At 42.6% G+C, this 14,488-nt stretch overlaps 1 protein-coding gene across 2 annotated transcripts in view; it reads right to left on the bottom strand.

The window, feature by feature from the left end:
* Positions 1-10,976, bottom strand: part of get4 (guided entry of tail-anchored proteins factor 4) — a 31,578-nt gene extending 20,602 nt beyond the window's left edge. Inside the window, exon 1 of one of the 2 annotated variants that reach the window (XR_008725114.1) lies at positions 10,805-10,976. Coding sequence is in view for 1 of the 2 variants with exons in the window: in XM_055651639.1 (XP_055507614.1) it covers positions 10,805-10,938 (134 nt within the window). In the remaining variant the exon portion in view is untranslated. The remainder of the gene's footprint in view (positions 1-10,804) is intronic. The other variant, XM_055651639.1, reaches the window with a different exon arrangement.
* Between the last annotated feature and the right edge of the window lie 3,512 nt (positions 10,977-14,488).

Here is a 14,488-nt window from a genome sequence, read left to right as displayed (position 1 = left end):
GTACTCCTCCTTCATGGCTTCTCCGTCGAGGTATCAAACGTAGACTAGAAGTTGGGAACACGAGGCAACATCTGTTGACTCGTCCAGTTGCAGTGAATACACTAGACTGCTCTTCACAGCGCTCACTACTTGCTGCAGAATATCATTACTCATATCCAAGATTCGACTTTTGACTGTGTTATTCGAAAGGGAAATCTGCCTGAACTTGTTTGACTGCTGCTCCCCCAGCACCAACTTCACTGCTTTGAGAAGGCATAGCTTGATAAGCTCTTCACCGATGGTGTGAGGTTTCTTAGTCTGTGCGATTCGATAAGCAATCCGGTATGAAGCCTCCAGCACTGCTTCATTTTGGCGAGCGGAGTTACCCGCCAAATCGATGCGGGAACCCTTGAGTGCAGCTTCTTTTCGTTTGAAATAGTCCACGCCCTTCCCCGCCAGGTCGCTGTGACCAGACTACAAATGGTTCTTCAGTTTGCTGGGCTTCATGCTCTCGTGGCTCAAAACCTTGGCACAGATAACACATTGCGGCTTGACCACGGATTTTTGAACAATGCTTGTGAAGCCGAACTTGAGAAATGCTTCACTATACGTGCTCGTCTTGGAAGACATGGTTCACGACACACACAGTTCGTGTGCATATACGTAAGCGCATACACAAACAAAATACTGTGTGTGGTATGTACCTTTGTTCGGTTCCTAAAAATGAGCTCAACAAATTGATATGTTATTGATATGTTATTTATGACCCTTTCATGACTCCCAGCAAAACCCCAAACACCCCCCATGTTAAGAACCGCTGACCAAGAGGGACTGCAATGTTTGTGATCTGAATCATGTGATTATCTTTCTTTGCCCTGCAGAGATAGGTAAAACAGTCCACCAAGAGATGATATTTGTTGAAATTCGAGCAGGATTCCCACTGATAGTTGCACTAATAAATAAAACTGGTTTATAGGAACAAACATGTACCATTGGGAAAATTAAATAAATATTTAAACAACCTTTTTCTTTGGCTTCTTATTCCTGATTCTTGAAATGATGAAATATCAATGCACCAGTCACTTCTTGTAAAGATTTTACTTTTGACTGACAAGTTGCCACTGCCAGAATAGAACACCACTGAAAATATTTAAATCTTACAACAAATAGAGAATGTTGTATAGACCAACAATGTATTAATGATATTAAATCTATTTTAAAGACTTCCATAAATCTTTTAAATCAAACTTTAATTAGTTAAATACTCTCGTAACTGTTTAGATAATAGTGTACATGTTTATATTTTAAATGCTCAAAAAGGAAATGTTTACACAAAGATATGGTGCAACACTTCATTTCTGTTCAATCGCCTATATTTTAGCTCTCGTGTTTTCATTTACTCAAGCACTAAATTTTACAATTTGTGCCGTTCTCGCTTTTCAAAAGCTCTTACACAAATCCAAATCAAATTGCGGAACACAAAAAGGTTGTGGAACACAATGAAAACATTCAAAAGACACTTAGGAAATAGGATTTGTTCAATTTACAAGAATAGGAAAGATAAGGAGGGATATTGAGCCCGGCACAGGCAAGTGGGACTAGCTCAATTACGCATGGGCAAGTTGGGCCGATGTGCCTATTTCCATGCTGCATCTCTATAACTTCATGATTTTAACACTAAGAATTCTCGACTCATAGGGTAAGTACCACAAAATAAAGGCATTGTAATGTATTCCTCTAACAGGCTTTGCAATAAATATTGCATTGACTGCACCAATTGGTGTATGTGACAATAAATGTCCTTTGTCCTTTGAAAACCCACGTCTTAAAACAATCCATCAAATTACATTAATTCTATGGCATGTTCCACAATAGTCCTCTGCTTTAATGTACATGCTGCAGTTTCACAATCAGAGAAAATAATCAATAGGTCAAGCAGTATCTGTGGGCAGAGTTTTCTTTCATCAAAGACGCTGCCTGACCTGTTGAGTATTTCCCACATTTTTTATTTCAGCATCAAATTTTATTTACTTTGGAACATTTTGTTACTCTCGGAAACTTATATAGGTGCACACTAGAGAGCATATTGATTGGTTACATCACAACTGGTTTGGCAACTTGAATGCACAGGAACAAAGAGGATTGCAAAAAGTGGTGAACACTGCTTGATCCATCATGGGGACTGACCTCCACACCATCGATGGGATCGACAGGAGTCACTGCCACAAAAAGCAACCAGCATTATCAGAAACTCACACCACCCTGGCCATGCTCTCATTTCACTCCTACCATCGGAAGGAAGGACTGAAAACTGTAAAGTCCAGATTCAAGAAAGTTTCTTCTCAATAACCATGTGGCTATTAAACACTACAACTCCCAACTAAACTACATAACATTGGGGGCATTGTTTTTGTCTTTGCACTATCATTGGTGTATTTAAATATATGGAACTGTTTTGTTGTTTATTATGATGTTTACAGAGTATTATATTTACATATCTGTTATGGTGGTGCAAGTAAGAATTTAATTGTTCAGTTTACAGGACATATGACAATAAAAAACTCCTGACACTTAAAATTCATATTTCATCAGACACAAACTGATAACGAAATATATTCTTCCCAAAGAGTTGCAGTTGCTCCTTCCTAATTGGCAATTTCACGTGAAATGGTTCTTTGATCTATTATTACCAAAAAATATGCACCATACACTCTTATATTAAAAATATTTTCATATTTCTTATCAGTAAACTTGCTTTCTTTACAGTTAACTAGTTACTCTTTAACATTACACAAACCAACCTCCCTTCCAATGACTCCATTAACAATAAAGGGAGTAACGTTTGGTGCAATTAAACTACCGGTAATTAAATTAAATTAAATCAAGTCCGATTAAAGAGGGTCTCCAAAGAGGCAGATGGCAGCTCAGGACCACTCTCTAATTGTTGGTATGATAATAATAATAATATTAGATTTTATTTATGGGCGCCTTTCAAGAGTCTCAAGGACACCTTACAAAAATTTAGCAAGTAGAGGAAAAACATGTAAGCGGAATGAAATAAATAGTAGAGACATGATTAGTACACAAATTAAAGACAGAATTCAATTCAAAACACAATATGAGGCAATTAAAGCACAGCTGAAAAGGGAGGAGGACGTAGGGCTAAGGATAGGCAGAGGTGAAGAGATGGGTCTTGAGGCGGGACTGGAAGATGGTGAGAGACGCGGAATTGCGGATCAGTTGGGGGAGGGAGTTCCAGAGCCTGGGAGCTGCCCTGGAGAAGGCTCTGTCCCCAAAACTGCGGAGGTTGGATTTGTGGATGGAGAGGAGACCGGCTGATGTGGATCTGAGGGACCGTGAGGGTTGGTAGGGGGAGAGGAGGTCAGTGAGATATGGGGGGGCCAGATGGTGGAGGGCTTTGTAGGTGAGGACCAGGATTTTGTAGGTGATCCGGTGGGAGATGGGAAGCCAGTGAAGTTGTTTGAGGACTGGAGTGATGTGATGCCAGGATTTGGTGTGGGTGATGAGTCGGGCGGCTGCATTCTGGACCAGTTGGAGTCGGTTGATGTAGGTGGAGCTGATGCCAAGGAGAAGTGAGTTGCAGTAGTCCAGTCGGGAGGAGATGAAGGCATGGATGAGTCTTTCAGCAGCGGGAGGTGTGAGAGAGGGTCTGATTTTGGCGATGTTGCGGAGGTGAAAGATAGTTCAGTTGCCTAATAACAGCTGGGAAGAAATTGTCCCTGAATCTGGAGGTATGCGTTTTCACACTTCTGTATCTCTTGCCTGATGGGAGAGGGGAGAAGGAGTGACTGGGTGAGACTCGGCTTTGATTTGGCTGGTGCCTTGTCGAGGCAACGTGAAGTGTAGATGGGGTCAATAGAAGCACACTTTGCAGATGATACAAAAGTGGATGGTTTTGCAGATAGTGAAGATGGTTGTGAAAAAATTGCAGCAGGATCTTGATCAATTGGCCAGATGGGCTGCAGAATGGTTGATGGAATTTAATGCAGAAAAATGTGAATTGTTGCATTTTGGGAAGTTTAACATGGACAGGACCTATACAGTGAATGGTAGGGCTCCGGGAGTGTTGTAGAGCAGAGAGATCTAGGAGTGCAGGTGCATAGCTCCCTGAAGGTGGAGTCGCAGGTAGATCAGGTGGTTAAAAAGGCTTTTGGCACATTGGCCATCATCAGCCAGAGTATAGAAGTTAGGAGGTCATGTTGCAGTTGTATAAGATGTGTGTGAGGCCACATTTAGAGTATTGTGTTCAGTTCTAGGCACCGTGTTATAGGAAAGATGTTGTCAAGCTGGAAAGGGCACAGAGAACATTTATGAGGATGTTGCCACGACTAAAGGGTCTGAGCTATAGGGAGAGGTTGCGTAGGCTGGGACTCTATTCCACAGAGCGCAGGAGGATGATGGTGATCTTATTGAGGTGTATAAAATCATCAGAGGAATAGATTGGGTAGATGCACAGTGTCTCTTGCCCAGAGTAGTTGAATTGAGGACCATAGGTTTACGGTGAGGGGAAAAGATTTAATAGGAATCTGAGGGGTAACATTTTCACACAAAGGGAGGTGAATGTATAGAACAAGCAGCCAGAGGAGGTAGTTGAGGCAAGGACTATCCCAACATTTAAGCAGTTAGAAAGCCATATGGATAGTGTAGGAAAGAACTGCAGATGCTGGTTTAAATCGAAGGTGGACACAAAATGCTGTAGTAACTCAGTGGGACAGGCAGCATCTCTGGAGAGAAGAAATGGGGATATGGATAGGACAGGTTTGGAGGGATATGGGCCAAATGCTGGCAGGTGGGACTACTGTAGCTTGGGCATGTTGGCCGGTGTGGACAAGATGGGCCGAAAGGCCTGTTTCCACATTGTATCACTATGACTCTAAGCAAGATTGGTTTCTGAGATGATCTCAGCTGCATCCACAAATACTGAGAAAAGATCCACTCATCTGTACTTTCAGTGAGCCTATGAAATACAGACGCAACAGAGAAAGGAATTCCTCCTGAAAGCTCACCACTATAAACACTACAGGCACAAGTAGAAGTAATTATTGTGGAGACACAACTGCAGATGCTAGAATCTTGAGAAAAACACGAAGTGCTGGAAGAAATCAGCAGGTCAGGCAGCATCTGTGGAGGGAATGGATAGGCGACATTGAAGTAAAGAAGAGAAACCTGGAAAAAAAGTGAGGGCGGGACAAAGCCTGGCAAGTGATAGTTGGATAAAAACATAGAAAAATTGGTGTAGGAGTAGGCTATTTGGCCCCGAGCCAGCACTGCCATTCAATAAGATCATGCTTTTCCCCCTATGTCTCTTGATTCCTTTCGCCGTAAGAGCTTTGAAACATCCAGAGAATTGGCCTGCACTGACTTCTGTTGCAGAGAATTCCACAGATTCACAACTCTCTTGGTGAAAAAGCTTTTCCTCATTTCAATCCTAAATAGTCTACCCCTTATCCTTAAACTGTGACCCCTGGTTCTGGACTCCCCCAACACTGGGAATTTTCCTGCATCTAGCCTGTCCGATCCTGTGGGGGAGGTGATTGGCAGATGCGTAGGGAAAATAGCAAGGGCTAGAGATGAAAGACGGACAAAGGGTGTCAGATAAGTGAAATAATTATTGTTACAAATAGTTTACAACAGTTTCTCACAAATGTAAAATTATTTTCTCACTATGCCTGTGTCATGGGGTGGAAGGCAATGATGAGCAACAAAAACTCGGGACCATAAATAGGAGGCATCCGCTGTTAAATCCAACAGGAAATTCAGGTTGTTGAGAATGTTTAAATCACCACCACAAGATGAATCCAAGGGGAATAGCCTGTAGAAACAAGGAATTGCAGATGCTGGTTTACAAAAGAAGACGCAAAGTGTTGTAGTAACTCAGCGGGTAATGCAGCATCTCTGGAGAACATGAATAGATAACGATTCGATCTGGACCATTATTGAGACTGATAATAGGAGGGGGAAGGAATGCTGGAAGAGAGGAGGGGCAGGACAAAGCCTGGCTGGCAATAGGCCAATATAGGTGGTGGGGTGTGTGTATAGGCAGATGGTGTATTTGTTTAAGAGAAAGATATATGAGTACATGAAGCAAAACGGAATAGAAGAATATGTTGATGGACAAAATCATTGGGAATTTCGAATAAAAACAGGTATAAAAATCAAGGCTGATTAAATTAAATGACCATTTTTCTGTGCTATATATAACGTGCAATCAGAAATAAGAGAGAGTAGGATAATCAATCCCTAAAGCCTGCATCAGCATTCAAAATGCCTGATCCTGTATCTCGTTCACTTTCCAACCATTCCCCAGATCCCTTCATTTTGACGATACCAAGAATCCAGTGATGTCCATCTCAAAGATATTTAATAACTATTTACAGGTTTCTGTGTTACAAAATTCCAAAGATTTACAAATCTCAAAGAAGAATTTTCTCAGCTCACTCCTGAATAGCCAACCGTAAGATGCCTTAATTCTAGACTTTCTAAGCTTTTAAAATTATATAGGATGTGGCCATTGATGGCAGACATTTGCTCTTCAGGAACAATTAATGGAATGGTGTGCATGCTAATTGCCCTTGAAAGATGTGGGGTGACCTTCTTGAGCTGTTGCAGTCAGAGAAAAATATTTTAGCAGCATCTAAACATTAAACCTTTTAACAATGTTGTATGTTTAAATCAGATAATTCATTCTTCAAAACTGTTCTATGCAGGTTATCTCATGCAATCTCTCCTCAAAGCAAACCCCCTTTATTTTAGTTTAGATTTGTTTAGTTTAGAGATACAGCACAGAAACAGGCCCTTCCAGCCCACTGAGTTCGAGCCGACCAGTGATCCCCGCACTGTAACGCTGTTCTATACATACTGGGGACAATTTACAATTATAGCAAGCCAATTAACCTACAAACCTGTACGTCTTTGGAGTGTGGGAGGAAACTGGAGATCCCGGAGAAAACTCATGCAGGTCACAGCGAGAACGTGCAGACTCCATACAGACAAGTACCCATAGTCAGGATCGAAAGCAGTGTGTCTGTGACACTGTAAGGAGGCAACTCTACTGCTGCGCCACCATGTCCCCAAAACAAAACTATTGAAATCTGGAGATAGGCACAACGTGCTGGATGGAGGGTATTTCAATAGGTCAGGCAGCATCTCTGGACAAATAAGATGAATTACTTTTCGGGTCGGGAACCAAAATATCACCCATTCGTTTTCTCAAGAGATGCTGCCTGGCCTACTTAGTTACTCTAGCATGTTGCATCTATCTTTGGTATAAACCAGCATCTGCAGTTTTGTTTCTACCTATTGAAATCTGGATATTTCTTGACTCAGAACATGACAGCTACTCAACATCAATTTCAACAGTTTCACATGTCCTGCTGATGACAGTGTTTCAATGTGCAATAGTGAGGGATATTCCAATATTTAGCTCCAGTAATGATGAAAGAACAGTGATACATTTCCAACAAAATATTTAAAAATTATGAGGGGATAGGTAGGGAAAAATGCTCTGTTTTATACCCAGAGGTAGGGATGTCAAGAACCAGAATACAGAGATATAAGGAAGAGGGGAAAGAGGAACCTGAGGGGCAACCTTTCCACTCAGAGGATGTGTGGAATATGGCATGAGTTGCCAGAGGAGGTAGTTGATCAGGTAATATAACAACATTTAAAAAACATTCGGACAGCTTCGTTGATAGGAATGGTTTAAAGGGATGTGGGCCAAATAGCAAGCAGGTGGGAGTTGCGTGCATGGACAAATTGGGTTGAAGGTCCTATTTCGTGCTGTATGATTCTATGACAAAGTAAGGATGCTGGGAACCTGCAGATGTTGGAACTCTCAAGAGCTTGCTGCCCTTGATTTCAAGGTGATGGGAATCATGGGTTTGGAAGCACCGTCAGACTGTGTTTTCCTTGAACTACATAAAAATATCTGACGTCTTGTCATTAGTTCCCTCCCAAGAATTCCTTACTAATTAACTGTGTGTCAAGACTAAAGCAGGCTGCTGCATGATACAATGTTCCAGGAATGTTCCTCATACAGAGAATGGTGGGTACATAAGAATGAGCTGCCAGATTATGTGGTAGAGGTGAATACAAGAATATTTAAGACATTTGGACAGGTTCATGGATTAGAAAGGTTTACAGCGATATGAGCCAAACGCAGGCAAATGGGATTATTTCAAGTAGGTATCTTGGCTGGTATGGAAGAGTTAGATCAATAAAAACGTTTGCAAATACAGTGCATTCAGAAAGTATTCAGACCCCTTCACCTTCACCACATTTTGTTATGTTACAGCCTTATTTTAAAACAAATTAAATTCATTTTTTAATCATCAATCTACACACAATAGCCCAGAATGAAGAAGAAACAGGTGTTTTGAAATTTTTGCAAAGTAATTAAAAATAAATAACTGAAATATCACATTTACTACATAAGTATTCAGACCCTTTGCTATGACACTCAAAATTGAGCTTAGGTTCATTCTGTTTCCATTGATTATCCTTGAGATGTTTCTACAACTTGATTGGAGTCCACCAGCGGTAAATTAAATTAATTGTACATGATTTGGAAAGGCACACACCTGTCTATTTAAAGTCCCACAGTTAACAGTGCATGTCAGTGCAAAAACAAAGCCATGAAGATGAAGGAATTGTCCGTCAACCTCCGGGACAGGGTTGTGTCGAGACGCAGATCTGGGGAAGGGTATAAAACAATTTCTGCAGCATTGCAGGTCCCGAAGAGCACAATGGCTTCCATCATTCTTAAATGGTAGAACTTTGGAACCACTAGGTCTCTTCATAGAGCTGGCCGCCCGACCAAATTGAGCAATCGGGGGAGAAGGGCCTTGGTCAGGGAAGTGACCAAGAATCTGATGGTCATTCTGAGAGAGCTCCAGAGTTCCTCTGTGTAGATGGGAGAACCTTCCAGAAGGACAACAATATCTGCAGCTCTCCACCAATCAGGCCTTTATGGTAGATTGGCCAGACAGAAGTCACTCCTCAGTAAAAGGCACATGACAGCCCGCTTGGGAGTTTGCCAAAGGCACCTAAATGACTCTCAGACCATGAGAAACAAGATTCTCTGGATTGATGAAACCAAGATTGAACTCTGACTTGAATGCCAAGCATCACGTCTAGAGGAAACCAGGCACCGCTCATCACCTGGCCAATACCATACCTACGGTGAAGCATGGTGGTGGCAGCATCATGCTGTGGGGATGTTTTTCAGCGGCAGGAACTGGGACACTAGTCAGGATCGAGGGAAAGATGAATGGAACAAAGTACAGAGAGAACCTTGATGAAAACCAACGTTCTGGACCTCAGACTGGGGTGGAGGTTCACCTTCCAACACGACAACGGCCCGAAGCACAGAGCCAAAACAACGCAGGAGTGGCTTCGTGACAAGTCTGTGAATACCCTTGAATGGCCCAGCCAGACCCCGGACTTGAACCCGATCGAATATCTCTGGATGGACCTGAAAATAGCTGCACATCGACGCTCCCAATCCAACCAGACAGAGCTTGAGAGGATCTGCAGAGAAGAATGGGAGAAATTTCCCAAATATAGGTGTGCCGAGCTTGTAGCGTCATACCCAAGAAGACTTGAGGATGTAATCGCTGCCAAAGATGCCTGAACAAAATACTGAGTAAAGGGTCTGAATACTTGTGTGAATGTGATATTTCAATTATTTATTTTTAATTACTTTGCAAACATTTCTAAACACCTGTTTTTGCTTTTTCATTCTGGGGTATTGTGTGTCGATTGATGATATTAAAAAAATTTTTTTAATACATTTTAAAATAAGGCTGTAACGTAACAAAATATGGAAAAAGTGAAGGGGTCTGAATGCTTTCTGAATGCACTGTACATCAGAACTCAATTTCTCATATAATGATAATTTTATGTTTGTTTGGAATGGAAATTCTACCCAGGAAGATGACGTGCACATAGAACATTAAACAGTACAGCAGGGAAACACCCTTCAGCACACGTCTGCCATACATGTTGTCAAGATGAATTAATCTCATCCGCCTGCACATTATCCATATCCCTCCATATCCATGTGCCTCTCGAAAAGCCTCTTAAATGCCACTCTTGCATAACTTCCACCAGCAATCCTGGCATTGCATTCTACGTACACCCACTCTCTGTGCAAAAAAAGCTTGTCAACCACATCTGCTTGAAAATTTTTGATACAAAGTGCTGGAGTAACTCAGCAGTTCAGGTAGCATCTCTGGAGAATATGGATAGGTGATGTTTCCTATCCACTTCCTCCAGGGATGCTGCATGACGCGCTAGGTTACTCCAGCACTTTATGTTTTATCAACCAGCAACTGCAGTTTCTTGTTTCTACTCACAGTCATACTGCATGGAAACTGGTCTTTACTTGCCCCGTCGACCAAGATGCCCTATCTACACTAGTCCCACTGGCCCGTGTTATGCCCATATATCTCTAAATGTTTCCTATTCCTCTAGAAATGGGTCCCTCTCATCTTAAGAAGGCAACAGACACGGGACAATTGAACGGCCGACAGCACGAAGCTCTCCCACACTGCTCGGCCCACACTGCCGGGACTAGCTCCATCTCACGCTTGCTGTGACCGACAGGCCGAGCAGCCAATCAGAGGCTGTGCGTCACAATGGGCCGTCAGGCACGTCACACGCGCTCGGACCAATGGGCGCGCGCCGCAGGTAGGGGGCGGGGCGGAGGCAGCGGGGCCTGGCGACCGAGAGAAGGATCTGGAAGCCGCCGACATCGTTCCTTCGCTGCCGCTTGGAGCTGGAGGGAGGGGAGGCGGCTCCTTACCGGAAGAAAAGCGTCCGGTACATCTGGTGGGCCTCGTAGTAGTCACCCTTCTCCACGCTGGCCCGAAGCTTGGTCTCCACTCGCTGGACTCCGCCCCGGTTCCTGCAGCACTTCGGCAGCTCCCCGTCCGCCATTGCTGCCTGAGCTCAGCCAAAGGTCAAGGGGCGCGCGGCTTATGCCTGCCGCACTGACGTCACGCACAGGCGCGCCGTCACGCCGCGCAGACGCAACCAATACAGCGGCTGCTGCGGAAGCCGAGGTAAAACACGGTTGGGATCAAAGGTTATAGAGGATCCTCTAGGATCTTTGTTTGGGATCAGTGCAGAGAAGCAGCAACCTCAGTGTTTTAGGTGGATGGCCCGAATGTCCTTTGTCTCCATAGATGCTGCCTGGTCCCCTGAGTTCCCTCAGCACTTTGTTTTTAAACACCATAATGATTGCCAGGTTAACTGTACAGAAGGGTATTAGGGTCCAAGTCCATAGGCTTTTGTATCAACACAAGTAAATTGAGTGGTAAAGGAAGCATATAGTATGCTGCCGACTCTTGTACTCAGTGCCCTGACCTTCAAATGAGTATCGCGTTTAAAGGCCTGTTATGTTGCTGCAGGTAAGAATTGTATTGTTTAGTGCCGATGACAACTGATTACAGCATTGAAACACAGGAGATCTTGGGGTCCACGTTCATAGCTCCATAAAATCCCCAACACACGTAGATGGAGCAGTAAATAAGGCATAGGGTATACTTGCCTTCATCAGAATATGTGTCATCTGGCACTTTTATAGGACTTTGGTTAGCCCACGTTTCTAGGTTAATTAGCCTTTGTCAAATTGCTCCGAAGGGATTAGGAGCGATTTTGTCAAATTGCTCCTTGCGTGTAAGGGATGGATGAGAAAGTATTAACTGCCCACACACCGTGTATGTTTCAATCAAAACAAGAGGTTACAGAGGAGAGAGAGATGCTGTAATCTTGGACAAAATATAAAGTGCTGGAGGAATTCAGTGGGTCTGGCAGCATTTGTGGATGGAATGGGCAGATGACATCTCGGGTCAGACTGAAGAGGTCACTCAGCCCGACCCAAGCGCCTAAATCATGTTGCAAATGGAAGATACAGACTGGAACGGGTAATCTGAAATTATTGAATTCAGAGCTGTCTGACTGATTGAAAGATACAGTATGGAAAGAGACCTTTTGGCCCACTGAGTCCATGCCCACCATCAATCACCCATTCAGTAGTTCTATGTTATCCTACTTTCTCATCTACTCCGTACACACAAAGGGTAATTTGCAGAAGACAATTAACGAGTGTTCCACCCTGTGCCATTAACGTGAACTATTGGCACTGCACAGTGCCCTCAGAAAGTTAACAACCATGATTCAGAAGGCTATGGTATAAGCTTCAATCTGAATATAGTTAACACAATTACATCCAATAACACATCAATGGTAAACACACTTCCACTGTTATGAGACATTTTACTGTTTTATATTCCTGATCATATGACCTTCATATTATGTATCTATAAAGTTTCTCCAACTACTTCAAAAATCACTAAATGTAGCTACACAGGGTAAGAAGTGTATTAAAGAGCAAACTATGCATTAAGCATTTCAGGTGATTTGGAATTGAAATGTGGAGGATTTATGCTCTAATTACCAAACCTTGATTGAACCACACCTAAAATACTTTCTACAATTCTTGTACTGCTTTCATAGAAAAGCAGTAACAGGATATTGAAGTTCAGGAGGGCAACACTTGAAATGGAAGGTTACACCGTCAGATTAAATAAAATAATTTTAAGGTTTTCTCATAGTCAACACAGAGGGTGTATTTATTTGTACTTGGCCCATATCCTTAAACCTTTCCTATCCATAGCTGTCCAAATATATTTTGAAAGTCGCAATTACGTCTGCTTCTATAGCTTTCTCGGCAGCTCATTCCAGATGTGGACTACCCTCCAAGTGAAACCGCCGCCCCCAAGGTCACTCTTAAATCCCTCCTCTTTCACCTTCATTCTATGCCCTCTAGTTTTGGAATCCTCTAATCTTTGAAAAAGACTGAGCATTCACCTCACCTGTGCCCCTCATGATCTTGTACAATTAGGTCACACCTCAGCCACCTACACTCCAAAGGAAAAAGTCCCCGCCCAACTAGCCTCAGCAGCAGCAGTGTTCTGAATACCAGCCAGGCAGCCATGTCAAGCTTTTATAAATCACTGAACTCAAAGGCAAGATCCAGTGGGTCTGCGCCTGCAGGGGGAAAGCTGCCGAGTCCCCCGAAGACCGGAGTACAAGAGGATGGTGCTGGTAACAACAGACATGACTGGTGAGGAGCAAGGTTGGCTGCGGGAGGGGGCCTCGGGGCACAAAGGAGGATGGTCGAGGAGAGGGACGTCAGTTTACTGGATGATCCACATGTCCACAGAAGGCAATGGCTGGAAGCCTGCAGCCGCCTAGGGCTTGCCTGGATCGGGCAATACTCCAAAAACCTAGAGTGGGGACTGGACATTTAAATGGCACCAAAACCTGGCACATCTTGTATGCGGGGCAAAGTGGACTACTTCTGTACACAATGCTAATCAGGGATTGTGTTTAAGAATGAAAAATAAAATGTACTATGTATTTGCACACATGACAAGATGAGCTATTAAATCAAGAAGTTTCGAAACCTAGGAAAATGCCCATCCTCAGCAAGCAGAACTTGTAAAGGGTTTTTGACTGAAGTTGTTTATCTGCAATCGATACAAGGTAAAAAAAAAAAGAAGCATTTTCTCTTCAACTTCAAATAGCGTGGTGAAAAAAATGTCCATGGACACTTTAAAAGAGTATTCACAGTATGTCAGCCTATTCCCAAACTTTTAAGATAAAACTCTAAAGATCTAAGGTTAGGTTTCAAGGAAAGGATAACATTTATCAAAGGAAACCAACAATTAGCCTAAATATCAGACAATTTCCAGAATATTCAATAAAGCTCCAATCTTGTTTCCAGGAAAAGGAAGGATTAGGAAAGGATAGTAAAAACTATCTGGAAATACTAACATTTAACTGTTTTCATCAAAATTCAGCAAAAGCAACTAGAGGATAATAACAAAATCAGCAGAGGATAGCAGAAGGCGCCTGCTGGAAGTAGAAGAAAGGGGAGTCTGAGAAAAAAGTTCAACTGCAATTTCCTTCCACATACCTAAATTTCTCTAATATATACAGATAGCACAAATAAATCAAGAACCTGATCAAACTCCGCTTTAAAAATACTCAATGACTTGGCACTGACAGCTGCCAGTGGCAAAGATTTCCAGATTCATCACACGTTAACTAAAATTAATCTGTAAACTGGTTATGTTTAGGCACATATTAATTTTGTCATTGCCATTTCTTTAGGTGGCCACAATTTATAATTAGAGTAGATGGCGATGGAGATATAGCTGTACATTCCCTCAATTTACATCATTGCCTTTTACACTCAATAACGAATTCAGAGCGAGATCATAATCACCAATATTGTTTTGGATGATTTTAGTTAATTCTACTGCTTACAGCTCCTCTTGTTTCTTCACTTCATGGATGGTTTGGGGGGTCAAGGATCATAGATACCCGAGCACTATAATCTTTATCCACCATTCACTGCAAAATTGGGAGGGTAAGATTCTGCACTGTTGAAGACTGCACGTGGACGAAACATTCAACT

This window comes from Leucoraja erinacea, chromosome 20 (genome assembly GCF_028641065.1).
Source record: "Leucoraja erinacea ecotype New England chromosome 20, Leri_hhj_1, whole genome shotgun sequence".
In the NCBI taxonomy this organism is placed as follows: Eukaryota; Metazoa; Chordata; class Chondrichthyes; order Rajiformes; family Rajidae; genus Leucoraja; species Leucoraja erinaceus.
This window is presented reverse-complemented; position numbering and strand designations above follow the sequence as displayed.